Consider the following 25,702-nt stretch of genomic DNA (forward strand, 5'->3'; position numbering starts at 1 on the left):
AGTGCAGATGAGACGCTATGAACACCACAGGCTACATGGACAGTTCTTAAACATGCCATCATCTCTTCTGTTTTTAAATATTGCTACTTTATGGTGTTGCCAAGTCTCAGCTCTCTAGGCAGCAGCAGGAGAAAAATGCTGCTGTCTGCCTTCTCAGTGGTACAGAAAAATGCCACCCTACTAGCTCCATCACAAACAAACTCATTTCAGTATCAAGTTCAAAATTGCCTTCCTTGTTTTTTATAACTGTCTATGGAATTGTTTCAGGCAGTCTCTTAGAATGTATATGACTACATGCACCCCACTCCCCTTTATTTATCCACACTGGCTTCTTATCTCTCTAATCCATGGGTTCCCAAACTGGGGAGCGTGACCCCCCCTCCCCGGGGATGTCTGAAGAAATTCCAGGGGGGACGTGAGGCAACCCAGACCCTGCCCCCCCCCCTGCCCTGGTCAGTTCCTTTTTTTGTTTGTTTTTTGCTCAACATGTTTTGCTGTTTGGGGGGGGGGGGGGGCTTGAGGGTTTATCAAAAAGGGGGCGTGATGCCGAAAAGTTTGGGAACCACTGTTCTATTCAAAGTCTGAGAACTGTTGACAGCTATCTTTTTTGTTTCTCCTCTATTTGGATCAGCTCAACTGCATCTCTCTCCTTCTCAAATCTCGATCAATTTTGAACTCTTCTCTGAAAACATCTTACAGTTCTCTTGCATGTATTTTTGTAACTTCTCTGTTTTTTTTATTTTGTTGCTATTTAACACTGTACAGCTTTTTGTTATTCTTTCTGTGAAAGATGCTATGCAAACTAAAGATGTTATTGTAATTATAGTGCTATTAATAACAAACATTTACATGAAAATATACTTTACTGTTATCATCTGGAAATGTTTGTGTGGTGCTTTACAAACATAGGTGTCAATCCTGCAATCTGACATGCATAGGCAGACTTTTTATGTCTACTGGGCTGAAGACTGAGATATGATTAAGACTTAGATAAGAGAGATTCCTTGTCCTGAGGGACTTACAATTTGCACTTAGAAAGTTATACAGTATAGTTAATGCAGTACAAAGATCCTGCTGTGGATGCAGTTATAGTGTTACAGGTTAAACTTCTCTCAACCAGGACTTTCTTGTGCCGGACTATGTATGTTCCAGGACCAGAAAGTCCCAGTACAGGGCTGGCAGCTGGGAACCCTGCAGGCCAACAGGGCAGCAGGCTGTCAGCAGCAGGGCTGCCCATTGGGCTGGGAGCTCAGCATGCAGCAGTGGGGTTGCCTGGCAGGGCCAGGAACCTGGTGGGGCCAGCAGGGCTGTTGGGCCAGTGGCAGGGGAGGGGGGATCGACCAGGAAGCGAGGCCAGGGCTGGGGTAGGGGATGTGTGCAGTGGCAGGGGGGACCAGAAATGACTTCCCTAGATCTGGCAAAATACCTAATCTGAGACTAGGTTTGCCAGGTGTCCGGTATTGACACCTCCTGTCCGGTAAAAAATTTTCAGAAAATACCGGACACCTAAAATGTCAGATATTTTCTGGGTTTTTGCCCTGCCAGGAGGCAAAAATACCGGATACCTGGCAACCCTATGACACACCCAGCAACTAGGGCCATCCTCCGACCCCGCCCTCGGGTCCCTGGCCCCCCTGCTTACCTGGTTCCACAGGGAAGCTGCCTTCTCGCTCGACGAAGAAAACAATCTAAAGACCTGAAGCAAGGGGAAGCAATGCCTTCACTGGGTCTTAGTGCTCAACCCTTTCCCTCTTCCTATCCTTATTCAGACTCTGCACGCACTTAAAGGGGCCATGCTGTTTTAATGCTGGGGTTAGCAACTCTTGAGGTCCTTTTTTTTTTTTTGCTCAACAACTTTGGTCTCCCCCTTTTTTTCCCCTCAACAGAATTTTTTCAACAGGTGTTTGTTTTATTTTTTGGGAGGAGGGGGGAGTGTTTGGTATTTTTGGTTAAACCATCTGGCAACCCTATCTGAGACCAGAGAGGTCCAGCCTGTGTTGAGGTTGGTTAAACCATCTGGCAACCCTATCTGAGACCAGAGAGGTCCAACCTGTGTTGAGGTGCCGTGTACAAGTATGGCTGTTCCCATACAGTATGGAGAAATAAGCTATACTTGCATGAGGAACTTCTGCAGCGGAATCCACGTGAAGGCTTTGTCTATGCTTGTAAGTTTAAAGTGCAGCCATGGTAGTGTGGCCACAGCCTGAGAGCTGGGAGAGAGATCTCCCAGGGCTCTGGGTAAATCACCTCCACAAACAGAGTAGTTAACAGTGTTGACAGCCTGTTTACAGCATTGTGACTTGCTGTTCTCAGGGGAGTGTTTTTTCACACCCCTCAGCAAGAAATGTACAGCCCAGTAACTTGCCAATATAGACAAGTCCTAATGTTTTTATCATTATAAAACTGTTTCAGCAATACAAAACAAAAAGGCCCGCCCCTTAACGATGTAGTTATTATATAAAGACATATTTTCAGTGTGAATTATGCCTAAATTAGACATTCACAAAACCAAATATAGGGTAACAGAGGGAAGGTGTGAGGATTATAACTGTTGCAGGCAAAATGCTCAAAAAGTTGGGTTTTAAGGAGTGGTTTGAAAGGGAGATGGTCCCTGGAGGACCAGAAAAGAGACTGTTACAGGTACAGAAGACCTAGTAAGAGGAGGCGTGAAGCAGAGTGTGGAAAAAGGAGATGAGAGGGTTAAGAGAAGTTGAGAAGAGGGAGGGGCAGTGTAGACCAGTGGAAGGGAAAGGCTTCCCAAAATGGATGGAAAACAACAAATGTGAAATGTACTGTACTGAATAAACTTTTGTTTTTGTCAAGATTAATTTAAAAGTCTTCATAAAAGGAAAAGCACTTTCTCAAACAAAATGAATCCTGTGTATATTTACCTGAAGCTTGTGGAAGTAGCTCATATGTCAAGGCTGGCTCCATAAACTTTGTCTAAGAAGTCCAGATCAACAAAATTCAATTTGGAAGCTGTTCATAAAATTGTAACCAACTGTCTGATCTCTAACCAAGATAGCTAATTCAGACATCTCCGACTATAAAAGAAAAAGAATTTATTTTTGATTGAAACGAGAAGTAGCATATGGAAATGAAATTTTTTACTATTCAAAACGTTAACTCACCAGTATTTTAATTCTGGCAGCAGTGAACTGTTAATCCAAGAGTGACTATGAAAGGAAATACATAAACAAGTTAAATTAAATTACAATTTTTACTCACTTGAATTTTACCATAAGTAATCTCTAAATAGTTTCTTGGTTGAAATAAATGTAAAGAACTATATAAAAAAGTCAAAGTGGCTGTCTGAACTATAAATCTTATCTAACATTGATCAAATAGCTGCTTTTTACATGTTTCACTAACAGATAGACAAGTGATCCCATTTATGGAGCCTGCTACATATGTTGACAGAGTGCGTTACTTCATTTTGCCTCATTGGCAAGTTGAGATTTTAAGAAAACAATGCTACGGTTACTCTCATTCTGCATTGCCATCTTTGGAATGTTTCTTGGATTTTCATTAACTCTATCACCACAAGCTACAAAGGGTGGGGGCAGTATTGCTAGGCAGTAACCGCATGAAACCAGAAAATTGTAAACAGCATAAATTCTTTGCAATGGTGTGATGGAAAGTTTTTCTTTAACGCTTTGGGGTATATTAGCATTTGTAGCTAGTTGGTCTAACTGGAGACGAATGGGTTGATAGCTTGCTTGATACTTTACAGCTGTTGTGTGGAGCTAGAGTCTTGAAATGCTGCAGCCAGAGAATACAAGCTTCAATATAAACAGTACGACTCGCAAGATTCTGGCACTCTGCTGTTTGCATTCTGGCTTGGCTTGTGGACACAAATTATATAGAGAGCCATTTCCAAGATTTGCTCCCTTAATTTTTCAATTCGGGGAGGATGAAAAATTTAAAAACAGCAGAGTTCTGATTCACCAATGCATTTTACCAGCTTTATGCTTGTATAAATTCACTGACATCAGTGGAATTACACCAGAAGTGCCATTTCAGATGGGGAGGAGGGGAAAGCAACTTTAACCACGATTCCAGGGGTATCTTAGGCACCTGAAAACTCTAGGATTTAATATGTAAATTTAGCACAATCAGGAGAGAGTACAGCAAAATATTCCCCAAACCAAGGTTGGAAATATCCGTTTTAAAGCCTTAACACAAATATCGGCAAAGTAAATTTGATATTTAGTGCATTATATTTAGTAGCGATAAATAAAAATAAATAAAATCTGCTCACTCCTGCAGTTATTGTTTTTGAATTCCTTACAAAATTGTGAAGAGGAGAGTGAGTTAATTTGTTCCAGGAATGCTGAAATAAATAAATTAGTAAAAACAAACAAACAAACAAAAAGCTATGTTTGAGTGTAAGTGTATATTAGTATTAGCAAAAGTTTCAGAAATAAAGCTGCAATCTCAAAATTTTTATAATTTACTAAAAAAATTATGCAAGAAGAAATTACACAGCTGGAAAGGTCAAAGACTTGAGCTTCAAATCTTTCCAAGGTTTATTAGAAATTACTTTCTAAAATCTATTTGGAATAGCTGTGCAGTGTCTTTCGAGAACATACCTTGGCTTTTACAAATTTTCCTTATTAAAGGAAGATGAGACGAAAAAATATAAAGACTTAAATTAATAGCTCTATGTCTGTCTAGTCCTATTTATCCATGTCCTCAATCCGTATGCTGCCAGCACATCTAGCTATCTTTGAGACACCACTGATTTCCTGAGGAAACTACAGAACATCAATAATCTTCCTGAAAACACCATCCTGGCCGCCATGGACGTAGATGCTCTCTATGCCAATATTCCACATGAAGATGGATTACAAGCTGTCAGGAACATCTCTAATGACTCCACTGCACACCTGTTTATAGAACTCTGCGACTTTGTACTCACCCACAACTATTTCCGATTTGGAGACAATTTATATCTTCAAGTCAGCAGCACAGCCATGGACAGCTGCATGGCCCCTCAATATGCCGATATCTTTATGGCTGACCTTGAACAATGTTTCCTCACTCTCGCCCCTCAGCATCCCAACCCCTATTTATTTAGAAACTGAACTAGGGATGTGAAGGACTAGTCAACTATCCAAGAACATTTGCTTATCGGATAGTCGACATGCCAGTAGACTAGTTGCTCCCCCCCTTGCTGCCTCTATCAGAAAGAGGCAGCAAAGGGAGGGAGACAAAAGGGGTACTTCAAGTGCCAGTGCTGTTTGAAGCCTGGGGCCAGACCCTAGGCTCTATGCGGTGCTGCTGCTTTGAAACACCTCATGCAGCCCGGGACAAACTGGTGTGTCACCAGGCTGCAGATAGTGTTTCAAAGCAGCAGCGCTGCGTGGAGCCTGGGATCAGCTGGTAACTCCCCTGCTGGCACCGGGCTGCATGCGGCGCTGCCACTTTGAAATGCTGCGGGGAGCCCTGCGGCAGGTTCCTCGCAGAATTTCAAAGCGGCAGCACCATGTGGAGCCCAGGATCAGTGGGGGAGGGCTCTTGCTACACTTCAGAGGTGGAATCGCTCTATTGACTAATCGAATAGTCGATGCATTTTTGCATCATCTATTTGATTAGTCAGTTAGTCAATATTTAACATCCTTAAACTGAACCTTTAATAACTCCATTCATCTGAAGAAGTGAGTTGTGCGCACAAAAGCTCATGATGCCATCTATGTTTTGTTAGTCTTTAAGGTGCTGCAAGACTATTTTTTTTTAAGTTTTCCCAGTTACAAACTAACTCGGCTACCCCTCTGGAACTTTTCAGCCATATTGTTTGTTTTAAAATACATACCAGATAAGTAAATAAACCCAATACTAAAGTATACTGCTTTAAGCTCATTACTCTAAACTTATCTATGCAGCAAACCTCTGCACATGTGTGGTATTCCCCCTCCAACTCTATTAGGTTGTATCATTAGGGCCTTATAACCATATTAAATCAGCATCTGCAACTGGAATTGAGAAGAGTATGATCTAGTTGTTGGAACATGTGACTGAGGAATTTTGGTTACATTTTTGGCTCTGTCACTCAGTAAGTGAATCTGGGAAAATAATGTGGCCTTTTAATACATCGATGTCCCTATCTGCAAAATAGGAATAAGCAATAAATCCCTCTTTCATAGATTAGCAAAGACTAAATTCGGACATTGGAAATTCCTTCATTATTGCACTTTGAGATCTTCTTATGGTGCAACAGAAGTGTTTTATATCTAGAACTGGCCATTTTTTTTAAACAATACATTATTGTCAATATATGCTTATAGGTTGAAACCAAAGCTTTTCACAGGAACTCATCAGTTTCAACAACACTTTAATCAGAGGAGGGTTTTTCAGCCATAAGATGGAATTTCTAGTTAAGGAGAGAAACTGATTCTCCCACAAGTGCTATAACCTATTAATTATTAACTATTCTAGGGTGGCTGTCTCCCTCCCACCCTGCTTGTCTTGCTAAAAAAAAATTTAAAAAATCAAAATTCCATGTTTGATTCTAACTAGGGTTGTCAAGGGTAAACCAGTTACATGGTAAGCATTGCCTTATTGGCATGCTTACCAGGTCAACTGAGTCACTGGCACCAGGCCATTTAGAAATGTTAAATATTGGTTAATTGAATATTTGATTAACCTCATGAATTCTTATTGGTTACTTAACTATTCTATAGTCCTGGGGGTGAGGCCGGCAGCCATTGTGCTCAGCCCCACTCCCAAGGTGCCTCCCTCCCCCACCATTCCACGCTGCTACCTCTGTATCAGAGGCAGCAGTGTGGGATGCCAGGTAGGAGCTGGTCTGTGAGGGGAGTCACTTTAAAAACCAGCTCCCTCTGCAGACCAACTGCCTGCTGCCTAATATTGCTACTTCTGATACAGAGGCAGCAGTGTGGGGTGGCAGCAGCCCCGGTCCAGCATGGGGTCTGAGTTCCTGGACACAGTACGATTCAGAACTGTGGGAAATACATGCAGCAGGAGTAGGTCCTGGACCTGGCGCAAGTCAAGACTGAGCCGGGCTGCCTGGTTGCCCAGCTCTTAATACACTTTAAATGCAGAGCTGCAGCGAGGGTAGGACCCAGACTGAGCCAGGCTGCTGGGCCAGCCTGCTAAAAAATTTACTGGCAAGGTCGGGGGGAAGAGGGGAGGGGAGGGGCAGCAGAATGTGTGTAGTTTTTAGCATTAACCTATAAGATTTTGCTTACAGATTAATCAGTTAATGAACTACACTATAACATTCCTAATGTATATGTGAAGCATTACTCAAGCAGAGATAGTTCACTGTCTAATACACTAGCCAAAAATTCCACCTTCCAGGGAAGTGCTAGTGGGCCTTACACCAGAATGAAGTAGAACAGCGATTCCCAACCACTGGGCCACGGACCGGTGCTAGGCCACAAATGGTTGGCTTCTGGAACATGGTACATCACCAAGCCAAGCCCTTGGGGGCGGGACCGAGGCTGAGTGGGGCGGTGCGCAGCCTCGCAGGCAGGCGGACAGAGGCGTGGGGGAGTGGTGCGGTGTGGTGTCTCCTGGGCTGTTGGTGGAGCTGGAGGCTGTAGACATGATCTGGATGCTGAATTTCACCAGCACTTCCAGGGAGGTGAGAAGGTGCTCTCTGGCCCTGAATGAATAAAGCCAGACATTTTAATGTTTGTGTAAGACCCAGTCGTGTAAGCCATAGTACTTATTAATATACTGTAAAATACCAAAAAATATATAATTAAATAAAATATCCCTTTAGTTTCCAAATTACAAAAAGAGTGATATCATTCCTTCAGTCTGCCTGTGCATGTCTTATTAAAAATTAATCATGATTAATTGCAATTTTAATCACACTTAACAATAAAATGTCAATTGAAATGTATTAAATCTTTTTGAACATTTTTCTACATTTTCAAATATTTTGATTTCAATTACAACACAGACTATAAAGTGTACAGTGCTCACTTCATATTGTTTTATTGTAAATGTTTGTATTGTAAGCATGTCGTGCAATCTTTTAATTGTGAAAGCACAACTTACAAATATCGCTATTTTTGTTACACAACTACACTCAAAAACAAAACAATGCCAAATTTTAGAGCAGGGGTGGGAAACCTTAGGCCTTGGAGCTGGATGTGGCCCCTCGCTTGCCTGGATACAGCACCCGAAGCTCAGGACTTCCCCCCCCCCCCAGTATTGGGGAATCTGTGCTACTGCACCAGCCCCCTGCCATTCCACCCTGGAGTTGGAGCACACAAAATCTGCCAGGCGAGGGCCTCCTTGACTCTGGTGGGCAAAGGGAATGGGGGAGTGTCTTTCTCCTTCTCCGGCAGGGGCCATGTTAGTAAGTGAGGGTGGTTTGTTGTTGTTGTTATGTTTTTGGTTGTTTTTTGTTTGGTTTTGGTTTTGCTTCTCACTTGTGTGCGTCCCCTGGCTGATTTTTATGTGGGTCAGCGGCCCCTGACCAAAAAAGATTGCCCACCCCTGCTTTGGAGTCTACAAGTCCGTTCACTCCTACTTCTTGTTCAGCCAATCACTTAGAAAAACAAGTTAGTTCAGATTTGTGGGAGATAATGTTGCCTAGTTTTTACTTACAATGTCATATGAAAGTGAGAACAGGTGTTTGCATGGCACTTTTGTAGCTGGTGTTGCAAGATATTTACGTGCCAGATATGCTAAACATTTGCATGTCCCTTTATGCTTTGGCCACCATTCCCGAGGTCATACTCCCATGCTGATGATGCTTGTTAAAAAAAAAAGTATTAATTAAATGTGTGCTTGATAGGCCTGCCAACAGAAGGCAGGGGCAAAAAGGGCAGTTGCCCCCGTGTCCAGCAATACAAAGCAGCCCAGGTCTCGTATCCATTGTTGCCACTACTGCTGCTACGGTGGTGGCTGGAGTGTTGATCCCCTTGCTATTGCTGCTGGAGCGCTGTGCCACACAGCTCTGAGGGTTGGGAGGATTCCAGCGTCGCAGTCTGGGCGACACTGAGGACTAGCTGCACCGGCCCCACCCCTTCCACTCAAGGCCCCACACCTTTGAGGGAACGAAGCTGCACCCCCGTCCCCACACCTTGCCAGGGACCTGCAGAAGCTGTCTGCCTTGTTGGTGATTTAACTACTTGGGGGAGAATTATCTGTCATGCTCTGTTATACCCACATTCTGCCACATATTTCATATTAGAGCAGTCTCGCATGAAGACCCAGCACATATTGTTCATTTTAAAATACTTTCACAGCAGATCTGACAAAATGCAAAGAAGGTACTAATGTGAGATTTCTAAAAATAGCTCCAGTCGTGGATCCAGGTTTAAGAACCTGATGTGCCTTCCAAAATCTTAGAGGGAGGAGTTGTGGGGCATTCTTTCAGACATATGAAAAGAGCAGCGCTCCAATGTGGAAACTATAGAGCCTGAACCACCAGAAAAGAAAAATTAACCTTCTGCTGAGCATGTGACACAGATGATGAAAATGAGCATGCATTGGTCTGCGTTGCTTTGGACTGTTATAAAGCAGAATGCATATTCCCTGGAAGGGTTGTTGAATCATGAAGGACTATATGAATCCCTAGCATATCTGGCACGTAACTATCTTGCAGCTCTGACTACAACATGTAAACATATTCTTACTTTCAGGTGACGTTGGAAACAAGAAGCAGGCAACATTATCTCCTGCAAATGTAAACAAACTCATTTGTCTGGGCAGCTGACTGAACAAGAAGTAGGACTGAGTAAACTTGTGAACTGTAAAGCTTTACACTGTTTTATTTTTGAATGCAACTTTTTTTGTACATAATACTACATTTGTAAGTTCAATTTTTATAGTACTTTTGTTTTTTACACTGCATATATTTATAATAAAAAGGAATATAAAGTGAGCACTATATACTGTGTATTACTGTGTAATTTAAATCAATATATTTGAAAATGTAGAAAACATCTAAAAATATTGAAACAAATTGTATTTTATTATTGTTTAACAGTCTGAATAATCACAATTTTTCTTATATGCTTGACCATCTTGTCCACTCTGCTCCATAGCCTGGATTTTTGCAACTGGACTCTAAATTACTAAAAATCAATTCCTTGAATATTCTAGAAAAAAAATGAGTTGAAGTACATACCTGCATGTGCATCAACACAACTTAATTTTCTTGTTAATCTGTGTTTCTTTTCATTTTTCAAAAAATTTTGAAGTGGCTTACAAGATAAAAGCTGAGAATGTAATGCTACTGTGAGTTCTTGACTCAGAAAATATTTAGAAGTTTGAGTTTAAAGATTTTTACACTGACATTTCACAGATTCAGGAGACAGGGAACATTATGCAAGCAAAATGGAATGTGAAGTAATTTAGCTTTGTTTTGGAATACTAGTCTGCCAAATTAAATTTCTTTGACAAACCAATCGATGACAGTTTTTATCACCATACAGAGGGTAACATACACTGACTTACAAATACAACAGTTTTATGGTCTGTCAGATGGAAAAGTAGGAATGTAGTTACTGGATGTAAATGTATGGGATAAAATTCTAGGGTGCATATATGCAGCAGGCTTACGACGAAATAAGCTGCAGAAATTGAGCAATGTCAATTGTACAACTTATTTTGAATAGCTTATTTTGAAATTGGGAGTGTCTACACAGCACTTATGTCGAAATAGAGCACTCTTCCTCTGACTTCTCTTACTCCTCCTACAATGGGGATTACAGGAGTCGGAGTAAGAAGTCCTCCAGTTTGACAGTATTTTGGCATTATTTTGAAATAACTGCCTGCTGTGTAAATGCAGACTGAGTTATTTTGTTATAATGGTGCAGTCATCGTGCTCTTGAACTCAGTGGAAACATCTCATTCATTATATTAGGCCAGGATCTTACCTGTGGGGTTCTCATATGTTGACTGTTCTTTATGTTGGATGGTTGCAGATTTAAATTAGTAATTTGTGGTCTTATCCTGCACACTTTGCTTACATATGCCCTTTCTGCTTGGCTTTGGATGCCTGGTATGTGCTCGTTCCACTTCTTCCCTCCCACCTCCAGGCTCTGCTCTCACTCTTCCTCTTCCCCCATTTGTGGATAGGTTGCACAAAATGGGAGGCTGGACATGTTGGGGGGGGGGAGGGGAGTCTGCACAGAAAGAGTAATCTGGGCATGTTTGGGATGCATCAGCCAGAGCCCTCAGGCAGCAGGAGCCCAACAAGTCAGTGAATTGTTCCTCTAGTGCAGCATCTGTGGTGAGGGAAGGGAAGGTCACCAATGAAGGTGGCGAGCAGGGCCAGTCCACAACATTTTGGCACCTGAGGCAGGGAGCTCAAATGATGCCCCCATGTGCCCTCGCTTGGGCCAAAACTTTGAAAGGCCTCAATTCTGCCTTCTTCCTGTTCTACTCCTCTCATGGTACTGCTCCTCATCCTCTCTCTCCCTGCAGCTCTTGCTGCTTTCTCTTATTCCCTCTTACCTTTTCTCCTGCCTGCCTATTATGTCTCTCGTGCCCTCCTTCCTCCAGCACAGCACTCCATCAACTCTGTGCATCTAGAGCAGAGAGAATACATATACACCAACAGCAGACACAATTTTCTACACTCTGGATCTTAGTGGCATCCCCCCACAGTCTGGCACCAGAGGCAGCCACCTCAGTTCACCTCATGGTAAGGCCAGCCCTGGTGGCGAGAAGAATGGTATCTAAACAGCTGTTGGCTTGGTGCCTGCCAGGTGGGGGCGGGAGCGGGGAGAAGCTGAATTTCTGGTTGGCTGAGGACTGGGGGGGAAGCATGCTACACTTCTCCAAGTCAGACTCTGCAGGATGGTAAATGGGGGCAGGAAGAAGGAAGGAAACATAGAGTATGATGTTATGTGACTGTAGCACTCTACCACTCTCTCTCTAGGATTCACTCCACCTGCACAACTACATACCACACACGCACACATTATACTCCCCTGCACAGCTACACACACAGTATACCCCTGTGCACACCTAGGCATATACTATATCTTCCCACTTTTTTCCTGCCTTAAGGATGAGTGACAATATTGGGAAGGGGGCAGAGAGGAGTAAGCAGAGGGCAGACCCTTGGGGGAAGAGGCAGAGCAGGTATATACTCCTTCACTTCCAGGGATCTCCCAGTGCTAGAGACCTAGGTATATGGCTAGAGATTAGAAGGAGGCAATTACATATAATGCTTTCTGCTTGTTGGGTCTCACACAGCTTTTCTCTGGTGTGTAACAGCCTGTACTTTTACAGGGGGAGGGGAATACTTTCAGTGAGCATATTACATTGCTCGAAGAGTGAGAGTTGGGAGTAGAACCTAAAGGTCATCAGCTCTATTTACTGCTCTGAGGGCTAAACTACATAACCTTTCCTCTGATCTTATTTAGTATGTCACTCACAGCTTAGAGGCAGCATGCATCTTAGGACAATGAAGGAAGGAGAATTGATTGTGTCAAAGATGCTTGGTCACATCTGCACAATTTCACAACTGTTTGCTGACTGCAAATATGTGGTTGCCTAACTTCTGGTTAAGAGCATTAGTGTTATGAGATAGCACTAGGTTGATAGATAAATAGTAAAAAACAACCCAGTATCATTAATGCTCAGCACAGTAAAAACTCAATTTGTGATTAGAATTACCTAATAAACTTCAAAAATGCTGTCTTGAAGCTAACAAGACTCAGTTAAAACTCCGAGCAGCCTTCATTGCCTTTGTCAAGAGTATAGCAGTAGGTTGGAGAAGGTTTTCAATTACCAAACAAACAAGGGAGCTGCTTACTAGAATGGAAACAACTAAAAGGTATTATCAGAAGTTTAAAAAAATAAGCAGCACAATGTTTAGAATACCTTGAAAATGATGTATTTAATGTTATCCAGCTAATATGTTATTTCACATTTTAAAATTAATACTGTTGTTGTTGATTGAGCCAGTCTGAAGTATGTCTTTAGAACTCTACCTTTCCCATCACCGTTCAACATTAGGACAGGCTGAACCGTGACTCATGAATACACACTGTGCATATTTCTACAGAATACCTAATTTAATGATAGGCCAGTGTGAAGGCAAACAAGAGGTATGGGACAGAATAAGAAAAGAGATACCGAAAGGAAGGGAAAGGCCTATACAGCATTCCTACTGTGGCTACTGCAAAAAGTCCATCATTCTATCCTAGCAGTTTTACTCCCACAATAAGGACTTTTCTCTGGAAATGCAGAAAAACATTATTTTAAGGCCTAGCCTGTAATGTGAAAATGTACAATGCAATTAGTGACAGTTCTGAGTGCTTTTTTAAAAAAAACAATTAAGAGTGAAAGAGCCTCAAGAAGTGTCTGAAGTATTTCTGTATGGAGTGGTGTTGTAGCAGGGTTGGTGCCAGGATATTAGAGAGACAAGGTGGATGAGGTAATGTCTTCTATTGTACCAACTTCTGTTGGTGAGAGACTCAATCTTGGGAGCTTTCACAAAGTTCTTCTTCAGGTCTGGAAAATGAGTTCAGAGTGCCACTGATAAATACAAACAGGAATAGACTGTTTAGCATAAGTGGCTAACACATTTCAAGGGGCCATTCAAAGTGAAGTGGCCCATTAGCACCTCTCCAATCGTAAGAAAGGAAGCAAGGCCAGGATAGGAGGGGAGAGCAGACGTGTGCAGTTGTTAACTGGTTATAGATTGTTGTAATAAGCAATAAATCCAGTGTTTCAATTCAGTCATATGCTCAAACTATCTTACCCATTCAGTCATATGCTCAAACTATCTTACCCATTACCAAGATAGCTTCCCCAATTATCACCTCTAATACCATTAGTTCACAGACATCCCACTCTCCCCACCTCTAATATCATCAATTCAGACACTTACCTTCCTTCCTCCTCCCCCCCCCCCCCGCAACCCCCTCCTGTTCTGAAATGTGATTTGTCCTTTTCATATGTGTTCATTTTTTTAAATTGTATCCTTTGGTATATATGGTTGTGACTATTTTCTTCCATTATTTGATCTGAGGAAGTGGGTCTGGCCCACGAAAGCTCATCATCTAATAAACCATCTTGTTAGTCTTTAAAGTGCTACATTGTCCTGCATTTTGCTTCAGCTACCCCAGACTAACACGGCTACATTTCTATGTCAATTCATTCAGTGATTTTGAGTATCTAGCAAAGTTAGATATGTATTCATTTTTTTTAATTGTATCCTTTGGTATATATGGTTGTGACAATTTTCTTCCACTATTTGATCTGAGGAAGTGGGTCTGGCCCACAAAAAAAGCTCATCACCTAATAAACCATTTTGTTAGTCTCTAAAGTGCCACATAGTCCTGTTTTTTGTTTCAGCTACACCAGACTAACACAGCTACATTTCTATCACTAGCAAAGTTATGAAAGTCTTTGAGGATGAGGGCCGATAAGTTATATAGAGTGATCACTTTGTCAGAAGTGTTCATCCACAGTGATATGCCGTTTTTGTCTTTTATTGTTTTCCTGTGTGAGTTCATCTGGGAGCATTGTGATTGGTTTCAGCCACATAGTTGTTATTGCGGCATTTAGAGGAATTAGGAGCTCCAGCACTAACTCACCCTACTGCAAGGGTGGGGCAAACCATGAGTGTCAGCCAGATCTAGCTGGCAGGCCAGAAATTCGCCACTTGCTGTATAGCAGGGCTACTCAACACATGGTCTGTGGACCGCATGAGTGGTTTGGCTTTAAGCAGGGCTAAACACGCAGCCCACAGATGGGATCATTTGAACATGGCCTCCACTGGGAACATGCTCATTAATGGCGACTCAATATAATGGTCTTCTGTTATGCGTTTTAGTAGTTAAATTTCTGGACTTCTAATTAAAAGTGCTGTCATATGGGTGGAAATTGGGTAAATATTGCATTTTAATAATATCAGCAGAACTGACTTAAATGGGGCCTGTGTGTTGTGCCTTAATCTTTGTATTCATACCAGTCAGTGTGAAAGAAGTGATTTGCATATGTTTGCATATATATTTGCCTGTAGATGCAACCACACTAAAGTTGCAGCTCACGGCATGTGCTGTGTCATTGTGGCCCTTGGGGCTTCCAAAGTTGAGTAGCCCTGCTGAATAGGAAGGTGACATTTATGATGGCAAAAACATTTGTGGAAGAAGCTGTTCCTTTGTGTGGAAACCTGCCCAACTCTTTCAAAAGATCAGCCTGGGAATTTAAATTCATAACTTTGCTAGATACTAAAAACTATGAACTGAATAGAGTTGCAAAATGTATTATAATCTGCAACCCCCTAAAACCTCCAAATCCCCCCCCCCCTTATTTCTTCCCTATAACTAGTGGGCTGGTAATTGGCTATTTCACCTTGATCATCTATTGAAATGTAACTGGTTATGCTAAACAATTGATTCCCTCTTGTGTTTAGCAATGGCATTTTGAATACCTTTCCCAGAAGAAGAGCTCTGTGTAAGTTTGCAAGCTTCTCTCCCTATCACCAACATAAATTGGTCTGATAAATATTACCTCATCCACCTTCCCTCTCTGAAGTATTTCTAACAGTTATCCACACTTCTGAAATTGAACAAAAGATTTTTCATATGAAACAACTCTGAATATAATCAAAATATTTTTCTTGCTAAACTTTTTTTTTTTTTTTTTTTTTTTTTTACATCTCGAGGACAGGAAAATATAATAAAAAATGCATGCATCTCAAATTAATACCTCTTTGGTTGGCTGACTGTTCCAACATTTTTAACATAACTCTTTTTCTTCTTAAGTTTCTGCATTTCTTAATCCTCTGACTACTGTTTCCAAACACCTCTCTCTCAGCTTGTGTACACTACACAGTGGATCCATGCTGCAGCGATTGATCCACTGGAGGTCGATTTATCGCATCTGCTGAGATGCAAAAAATTCAAACTCTGAGTGCTCTCCAGTCAATTCTGGTACTGCCCCAGGATGAGAAGAGTAGCCGGAGTCAAGGGGAAAGCAGCCCCTACTGGTCTTACTGAGTGTCTGAACCCAGTGTGATAAGTACGTCGACTTTAGCTATGCTATTCGTGCAGCTGAAGCTGTATAGTTTAGATCGACGTGGGGGCATAGTGTAGAGTAGGCATCAGTCAGTCGGGCTTGCTTAAACTATTTGGCAACAAACAGTGAGAGCATTTACACTGCAGTTCAACTTTTATCAGGAAAATCACCCAATTTTGGTGACAAGAAACTTACAGCCCAGAGAGAGATTTTTGTCTTTTCCCCTCCCTTTACTGTCAACAAAGAACCAGTGTGGACTCTGCTGTTTTGTCCAGAGATCTGGCTTCCACAAGTGTCCCCCAATATCTTATCTTGATGTCTGTGCTCAGTGCTTTGTGATCTCTGCTGCTCTGCAGGCATGGGCCTCTCCCCTTTCAAAGCTCAAGGAAGTATCTGACAGCTGAGTGAGCTTTGGGAAACAAACAAAGAACAAATGATTGGAATGTTTCTGTTCTGCCCTGCACTAGAAACACAGTAACAGGCAGACTGCTGCAGCGGGGGATGGCTGGAGATACTGCTGTGCTACTTTGACATTTCTCAGCACAGAGAGCTCACAGAGCTACGAGGGACTCTCAAGAAGTGCAAGGATCAGCTCTGCCTTTCCACAACAATGCACTGTGGGATGCTTACCTACATTGTTTTGCTCTGTCTGTTGACAGGGGAGTTAGCAATGTGGGCATGAAACATTGATAATGGGAGGCAGAAAGTCCGGTTTGACCAGTTTTCACTTTTGGGGACTTTTTCATGTGGATAGCACTTTCATTGCTAAACCTTCCCAGCATAGCCATAGCCATAGTAATTTCCTTCTGTCCTTTCTTGCATTCTCTCTCTCTTTCTATCCTCATGATCCTCCTCTTTCCTTTACTGCTCTCTTTCCTCCAGGCATCCCCATCTCCTTATGAGTTTTTTGTCTTTTGAAGCCTCTAGTTCCACATCCCTGATGCTCTCTCCTTGACATTTATTTTTGTTTTCAAATTATTATTGAAATGTATTCATCCCTATTCAATCCTAACAGCCACTAGTGTATGTCAATTCCCTTTTGCAAGTTACCATTTTAAGAAGATCTAACCTTGCCCCAGTGTTTTAGCTGTAATACTTGTGGGCAGTATATTGATAGGGAATATTAGAAGTCTCTCCCCAAATCCTGGCAATCTAATTTCCATTAGCTTCCAGCTGCAAAATATTATATCTGCTTACAGCAATGGAAAAGTGACACCAATTAAAAAGAGTTTATGCTATTATATAGAGTATCTCAGACAGAAATTATTTTTATAATGAATAAATAACAAAGCTTGAGAAACATTTTTTTTTTGTCTTTCTGGAGAAGGGAAACCATTTCTCAGGAAAACCAGCTTGTTCAGTTTAGATTTTTATCAGACTAATGGAGATCCCTATATCTGTGAAAATGTTTGAAATGTAATTTATCCCGATTGGTGAATAATCTCTTTCATTCTTTCTTCATCTGGTGATATTCAACTCCCCACTCATTTCCCAAGAAGAGGAACAGTACAAATTATTTAAACATGTTATGCCAATGGAACTCCTTGAGGGGAATAAAAAATATTCCATGGCCTGCTAGAAACAAAGCTTTTGAGGGCCACTACTTCCCTCATATCAACTTTTTACATATCCTTATCTCATGATAGCTTTAAAATGTAATCTAGAGTTCCAAAGATGGGAAATCTATAACTGGAATCCATTGCAAAGTGTATATAACCTTAGAGTATAGTATATCAGTTTAATATATTAACATGTGCAGCAAATATTTTGAGTTCTTTTATTAAATAATTACCTGTTAAAATGTCATTTTAGAGATTATTCCTTTCACAAGATTTGCATTCTACCTTTGCTCAACTCTTCGATAATCCGCATTACGATTGCATTATGATTTGCGGTGTTAACTGTAGCCATGTCAGTCCCACGACATTAGTGAGACAAGGTGGGTGAGATGGAACCATCTTTTATTTTAAAAAATAATTTATTTTTTCTTCAGATTTGAGACCTGAAGAACTCTGTGTAGCTTAAAGTCTTGTTTTCCCCATCAACAGAAGTTGGTGCAATAAAATATTTTACCTCACCCAAACTGTGTATATATTTTATTGTGAGCAATAAGGAGGGGCAGTGCAAATGAGAGAGGCTTTGAAAGACAGTTTTATGAATGATCAGTTTTGAGAGTCATGCATGTTGCTCTCAATGAGGTGCTACCTGCATTCAGTATGCTTGCCTGTAAAACTTCTCCTCCTCCTTCAACAAAAGCAATAAAGAGACTGTTCAGAAATCATGTCTTTTGATTTAGGGAACACAAAAGGAACAAAAAAGAGGTCCAGAGTGGGAGCTTCAGATGGAGGGAGTGATCACTATTGTGAGAAGGACAGCCTTTTGTTTTGTGATGCATCCCTGGGGGGGGGGGGGGGGGGTTGAGTGTGAGGCTGCTCTTGACCTCTTCCCCTCCCTCTCTTGTTCCAGGGCCCCTGGGAGAGGAGGCTATGGAACTTGGTGAGGAGGGAATGTTGCTCTGTAAGAGGTAGAGGGGGTGCCTGTTAATGGAGGTGCCAAATGGTCCATCACATCTGCCATGATTTTCAGGACTCTCTCCTGGTACTTCACTTCCAGTTCCCTGCATGCTCTCCTGTCCTCACGCTCCATGTGCATCGTATTCCTCCACTCACTTAAGTACTCTCTGTCCGAGTGGACGGATTGCATTTGCTCCTTGAACATGTCATCCCTAGTCCATTTTCGCCTCTGGATTTGTGCCAGCCAGACATCTGGCAGGCCCGAGGGAGAGTGCAGCATGCTCATTGTTGTTCCCGTTGTAATAAAAAATGAACAGCAGACTTTATTCAGGAGATACAGTAGAGTGTAAAACCTACTGGGTGCATCTAGACTGGCAAGATTTTTCTCAAAAGCGACCGCTTTTGCGCATAAACTTGCCGACTGTCTACACTGGCCGCTTGAATTTGCGCAAGAGCACTGACTTTGTGATGTACAAAATCAGTGCTTGTTGTGCAAATACTTTCACGCTCCCACTCGGGAAAAAGCCCTCTTGCACAAGAACACTTGTGCAAGAGGGCCAGTGTGGACAGGGGAGAACTGTTTTGCGCAAAAAAGCCCCGATGGCTAAAATGGCAATCGGGGCTTTCTTGCGGAAAATTGCGTCTAGACTAGCCATGGATGCTTTTGTGCAAAAGCACTTTTTGCTCAAAAGCATCCGTGCCAATCTAGACGCACTTTTGCAGAAATACTTTTATCGGAAAAACTTTTCTGTTAAAAGAATTTTCCGCAAAATCATGCCAGTCTAGATGTAGCCACTCTGTTTAGAACAAAAGAAATGTTCTAAAGACAATAGGAATATGTTATGTAAAAGGCCGTAGATATGCTTTTAAGCAGCCATGGTGCAGCAGGTACAACTCAGAGTTCTTAGGGGAGCAGTTGGACTCGGTTTTGTGGCACACATGGTAAGAGACAAGTTGGGGCATGAGCCTGCGGAAGGGAGGGGACCAGGTGTGGCGGCAGAGCAGGGGCTCATGTGGCATCCCCATGTTTGGCTCTCCTTGTTTGACAGGAATGTGCAACTTTCCCTTCCTGCAGGAGCGGATGGGCTGTAGGAAGGAGGGGCTCTGGGCGTGGCAGCTGGACATGTGAGGAGCTCATGTAGTACTCCCTGCATTTGCTGGGACAGTGCAACTTTCACTTCCCACAGGAATGGGTGGATAGGAGAAGGGAACTGGACGTGGTGGCAGAGCAGGGCAGGGGCTCAAGTCTACTTTATTGGAGATGAGCAAAGGAGGTTTACTACAGAGGCATCAGCTAAAAGCTTCCCCTGCTTCATCCAAGTTGCTATGTTTTGCTTTGTGCTGCAGTGACACCAGACCACTTACTACTGGCTTGATGTGGAAAGGTATCTTACTGTGGGGATGGAATAAGGCAGGCCTCCCCAGAAACCTTGTGAGAAGGATTAAAGAGTTTTTCTATGAGAGCTTTATGGATATGTGCAGGGAGGATTCCCTTTCTGTGTCCAGACATGTTAACAAGCTGTTCCCAGGGTCTCCCTCCTCTCCCCCACCCCAGCTGTATAGGCACAGTGGCAGCCACAGATCACAGTCAATCCTCTTTTAGCAAAATAAAAACGTGAAATGCTCTCTCTCAGATCAGTGCTGGACTGTGAGATGTTCTGGAAGGATGAGATTGTTTAAAAGTATAAAAAGTTCTTAGCTCTCTATGATATCAGTGGCCCTGCTCGCCTGTTGACCATTCTTCTCCTCCTCTTCATCCACACTGTCCCCCATGCTGCTGCTCAAGGCTGTCTGAGGGAGGAATCCATGCACTGGCTAGGGAAACTGGTTGAGTCCCCCCATCGCCTCAAGGATCTCATGCAGCAGCTCATAGAAGTGGAGTGTTTGAGGCAGTGTTCCAGACCATCTGTTTGCCTCCCTTATCTTCTGGTACAACTGCCTCAGCTCCTTTATTTTCAGGTGGTACTGCTGGGCATCTATGGTGTATCTTTTCTCCTCCATACTCTGTGCGCTCTTGGCATAAATATCTGTGTTTCATTTGTTGATTTGTAGTTCTCTGAGGATAAATTCCTCTCCCCATCCACATAGCATTGAGGTCCAGGATCTCCTACACACTCCTTGTCGGTGCTTGTCTGTGACCCTGGAAACTCATGGTCAGATTTGCTGCCTGCTCCGAGGTCTGCCACGCTGGCCACACAGAAAATGAAATTCAAATTTTCCTGGGGCTTTTCCTGGTGGCTTGGAGAGCAGTAGAGTTGAAAGTCCTGGCCAAAGCAGACAATGTGGAACACCTCCTCGAGGCCAAGAACGTTGACTTTCATAGCCCTGCATCTGCACTAACATAGAATCATAGAACTGGAAGGTACCTCAAGAGGTCATTAAGTCCAGTCCCCTACCCTCACGTCAGGACCAAGCACTGTCTAGACCATGGGTTCACAAACTGGGGGGCATGAAGAAATTCCAGGGGGTGGGGGATGCAAGGCGACCCAGCCACCCCCCTCAGTTCCTTTTTTTTGGCTCAAGTTTTGCTGCTATTTTTTTGGGGCGGGGGGAGGCATGAGGGTGCCTCATTTTTGAGAAACCCTCATGCCTCATGATGCCGAAAAGTTTGGGAACCACTGGTCTAGACCATCCCTGATAGATATCCATCCAACCTGCTCTTAAATATCTCTAGAGATGGAGATTCCACAACCCCTCTAGGCAATTTATTCCAGTACTTAACCACCCTGATAGGAAGTTTTTCCTAATGTCCACTCTAAACCTCCCTTGCTGCAATTTAAGCCCATTACTTCTTGTCCTATCATCAGAGGTCAAGGAGAACAATTTGTCTCCCTCCTCCTTGTAACACCCTTTTAGATACTTGAAAACCGCTATCATGTCCGCTATCAATCTTCTCTTTTCTAAACTAAACAAGTCCAATTCTTTCAGCCTTCTTTCATAGCTCATGTTCTCTAGACCTTTAATCGTTTTTGTTGCTCTTCTCTGGACCTTCTCCAATTTCTCCATCTTTCTTGAAATGTGGTGCCCAGAACTAGACACAATACTCCAATTGAGGGCTAATGAGCACAGAGTAGAGCAGAAAAATGACTTCTCATGTCTTGCTCACATCACTTCTGTTCATGTGTCCCAGAATCATGTTTGCTTTTTTTGAAAGTGTCACACTGACTTAAATTTAGCTTGTGGTCCACTATTCCTTTCTGCAGTACCCCTTCCTAATGTGGCAAGATCTTCGCTCAGGCCCCTCGTCTTAAGACACCTTCTTTGTTCACAAATCAGCCAGAGACCCTTTCTTGTGCAATCACCTGGGCCTTTTCTTGTCAGTTCCACCACCTTCTATTTACAGAGTTTTGGATTATAGCAAACTCAGCCAGCCTCTTCTTCTACCTGGAGAGCACACTCAGCCACACCATAGCCCCATACTCCTCCCATTGCTTCTCTCTCTGCACTTCCCCTCCAGCTATGTTATAGAGCCATCTGGCTAATGAGGCCCACAGCTGCTTCCATTGGCCCTTCAGGCCTGGGCTTGCTCAGCTGTTTGCAATTGGCCTTTTCAGCTAGGCTGTAGTGGCAGAGCTCTGGGTTAGCCAGCAGTCTGTCACACTAGGGAATCACTTTCCATTTTATATGTGTGAAATTGATTGTTCCTTCCTAAGTGGAGCACTTTGCATTTTGTCCTTATTGAACTTCATCCTGTTTACCTCAAACCATTTTTCTAGTTTGTCCAGATCATTTTGAATTATGACACTATAATCTAAAGCACTTGCAACTCCTTCCAGCTTGGTATCATTTGCAAACTTAATAATGGTACTCTTTATTTCATTATCTAAATTGTTCATGAAGATATTGAACAGAACCGGTCCCAAAACATCCCCTCACTTGTTATGCCCTTCAAGCATGATGGTGAACCATGAATAACTACTCTCTGAGAATGGTTATTCAGCCACCTTTGATTAGCCCCATCTAGGTTGCTTTTCCCTAGTTTACTGATAAGAAGGTCATGGGAGACAGTGTCAAAAGCCTTACTGAAGTCTAGGTATGCCACGTCCACCGCTACTTCCTTCCCCACAAGACTTGATATCCTATCAAAGAAAGCTATCAGATTGGTTTGACATGATTTGTTCTTTACAAATCCATTCTGGCTGTTACCTGTCACCTTATTTTCTTCCAGATGTTTGCAGATGAATTCCTTAATCATCTTCCCTGGCACAGAAGTTAAACTGACTGGTCTGTAGTTTCCTGGGTTGTTCTTATTTCCTTTTTTTATAGATGGGCACTATATTTGCCCTTTTCCAGTTTTCTGGAATCTCTCCTGACTTCATGATTTTTCAAATATGATAGCTAAAGGCCCAGATACCTCCTCTATCAGCTCCCTGAGTATTGTAGGACATATTTCATCAGGCCCTGGTGACTTGCAGACATGTAACTTTTCTAAGTAATTTTTAACTTGTTCTTTTATTTTAACTTCTAAACCTACCCCATTTCCAGTAGCAATGTTGATCATGCCAGGTCGAATTAACATTAGTCTTTGTAAAAGTAGTATAGAAATGGAATTTAACGGCCCTTATAGTGGATGGAACGAGCTGGAGATTCATTGTTTAGAAAATCGACCCTATGCAGCAAAGTTAACCTCAACCCCCAGGCTGTGTCTACATTGGCTGTGTCTACATTGCAGCCGCTTTTGCGCAAAAACATGCTGCCTGTCTACACTGGCGGGGAGTTCTTGCGCAAGAACACTGACGTTCTAATGTGTGAAATCTGTGCTTCTTGCGCAAGAACTATGATGCTCCCTCTCAGGAATAAGCCCTCTTGCACAACTGTTCAGTGTAGACAGGCAACATGAATTTCTTGCGCAAGAAAGCCCGATGGCTAAAATGGCCATCGGAGATTTCTTGCGCAAGAGAGCATCTACACTGGCACGGATGCTTTTGCGCAAAAGCACATGCCAGTGTAGACGCTCTCTTGCACAAATACTTTAACGCAAAAACTCTTGCGTTAAAAGTATTTGCACAAAATCTTGCCAATGTAGACGTAGCCCCAGGCTATGTCTACGCTACATTCGCACAAAAACATATGCAAATGAGGCAAAGCGTGGAATATCGCCGTGCCTCATCCGCATAATTAATGAGGCTCCATTTTTGAATAACAGGCTTTTGTGCAAAAAGGAGCTGTGTAAATGGCTCCTTTTTGCGCAAAAGCCTCTTGCACAAAAATGGAGCCTCGGTAATTATGCAAATGAGGCACGGCGATATTCCACGCTTTGCCTCATTTGCATATGTTTTTGCACAAGAGGCTATAGTGTAGACATGGCCCCAGGCCTTAGAGCAGGGACTATATACTAGATTCCTGATTTCCAGTAGAAAGTCTGATTGTCACTTGTCTTTATACACCTACCTTCATACAAATACAAGCGCAACTAGAGCAGATGCTTTTGCTGTCTGGCTAGGGACTGGGTTGGGACTCCCTTGCCTCCCCCTAACCGTACTTTCGCTTGGCTCTGAATCCTGCATCACCAAACCCTCCTCCCCCCTCCCAGACACACTCACCCCCCTGTAGCATGGGAGAGTCTTTTCCCGGCCCCTGCTTCCCCCTCCCAAGGCAGCAGGACCTGCTAGGACGGAGCCGTAGGGAGACAGGCGGGGAGCAGCAGCTGGAGCTGCAGGCAGAGGGCTCTCTCAAGCGCTCCTGGCTTAACGTGCTCCCGCGAGCGGGCTCCCTGCTGATCCCTGGGGCCGTGACTGCCCCTTGCACCCCGCTCCCCTGTCTCTCCGGTGCAGGCGGGCCCAGGGCTCCAGGGGGCGGCCCGGCTGGGGGCAGAGGAGCTGCTTTCTCGCCAGCCCCGAGTGAGGAAGGAGTCAGCCCCCCTCTCCCCTCCGGCAGCTGCGCTGGGACAGCAGCGGCTCCTCCTGCTCCGCCCGGGTCCTGCGGCGCAAGCAGGGGCGGGAGCGCGGCCAGAACTTGCAGGCGGCTGGGGAGGATGGTGCCTGCGGCAGCGGGGCTGCAGCCCGCGGGCGCTGCTGCTGGGGCGCTGTGAAGGGGCGGCGAGGGCCGCGAGGGGGGATCGCCCCCAGCCATGGGAGACTCGGTGTTCAACGAGAAGCCGACGCTTTACTACGCGGTGAGTGGCCGCCAGGCGGGGGCTGAGGGGAGCGGGAGGCGCTGAGAGGCTCCCCTCAAAGGGGCGCGGCCCCGCCTCGGAGGGACGGGGCCCGTTTCTTGCTCAGAGCCGCCCGGCTGGGCGCGCCTGTGGACCTGCCCCGGGGGCCGGCGGTGGAAGAGGGAGGCGAACAAAAGGCAGGACCGTGCAGCGCTTTACAGACTAACCAGGTGGAGTATTGGGAGCGTTCGTGGGCTAGACCCGCTTCCTCAGGTCTGGCCCACAGAAGCTCCCGCCTAACAAACCATCTGGCGAGTCTGTAACGCGCTGCACGGTCCTGCCTTTTGTTTCCGCTAGATCAGACTCACAGGGCTGCATCTCCAGCACTCTCCCCGGTGGCGGAGCAGCCCAGCCCCTGGCTTTCGCGCTGAGCTGGGGCCGATCCCAGGGCGCTCCGCAGGGCCGGTGGCTTCCCCGCGCTTGCCAGCCACTGCGGAGCGAGAGTGGGGAAAGGGGCGAGCCGGGGCATGGGGCTGATTGGGGGGGGGGGGGGATTGGTCCCTTTCCTCCTTAAGCCGCTCCCTCCCCCAGGTCAAGCGGGCTGGAAGAAGTGGAACAAAACTGCCCCGGCTGCTCTCTAGCTCTTAATGATCTGCGAGCGGCCAGGAAGTAGGGCAGGGCCAGGGTTTGCTCGGACAGCGGCTTGTCAGGGAGGTTTGGAAGGCGTTGGTTTTCATATGAATGCACTTCAAAAGGCGGTGGTGGTTGTGGTGGTTGCATCTGGCTGTGGGATTCCATGGGATCCCTCTAAGGTTCATTTTTCTCTCTCTCCCCCCCCCCCCCCCCTGCTGCGGGAGGCACTGTATGTAATAGGACTGGAGTTTGTCAGCTCCCCTGTGTGCCAAGAATGAAGTGCAGGGAGGGAGGTTTACAGCTATTAAGGATGTTACCTTAGGAAGCATTGCTTACTAAGAAATGTGGTTGTGAGAATTTTGTAAATGTGCTGTACCATGATAGCAGGCACCCAGATAGCATGATGATGGGATACAATACAAGAACTTAAATACATTGTAGCACTTTAAAGACTAACACAACATGTAGATTAGTGATAGAAATGTAGCCATGT

At 44.0% G+C, this 25,702-nt stretch overlaps 1 protein-coding gene across 3 annotated transcripts in view; it reads left to right on the forward strand.

Annotated features, from left to right (window-relative positions):
- Positions 1-25,702, forward strand: part of ARHGAP6 (Rho GTPase activating protein 6) — a 479,589-nt gene that overhangs the window by 218,817 nt on the left and 235,070 nt on the right. The window contains exon 1 of one of the 3 annotated variants that reach the window (XM_075914913.1): positions 24,071-24,597. The exons of the other annotated variants lie outside the window; for them this stretch is intronic. Within the exon in view, the coding sequence (XP_075771028.1) occupies positions 24,553-24,597 (45 nt within the window). The 5' untranslated portion in view covers positions 24,071-24,552. Of the gene's footprint in view, positions 1-24,070; positions 24,598-25,702 lie in introns of those variants that run through there. 3 annotated transcript variants of the gene reach the window in all.

This window comes from Pelodiscus sinensis, chromosome 1 (genome assembly GCF_049634645.1).
Source record: "Pelodiscus sinensis isolate JC-2024 chromosome 1, ASM4963464v1, whole genome shotgun sequence".
NCBI classification, from domain to species: Eukaryota; Metazoa; Chordata; order Testudines; family Trionychidae; genus Pelodiscus; species Pelodiscus sinensis.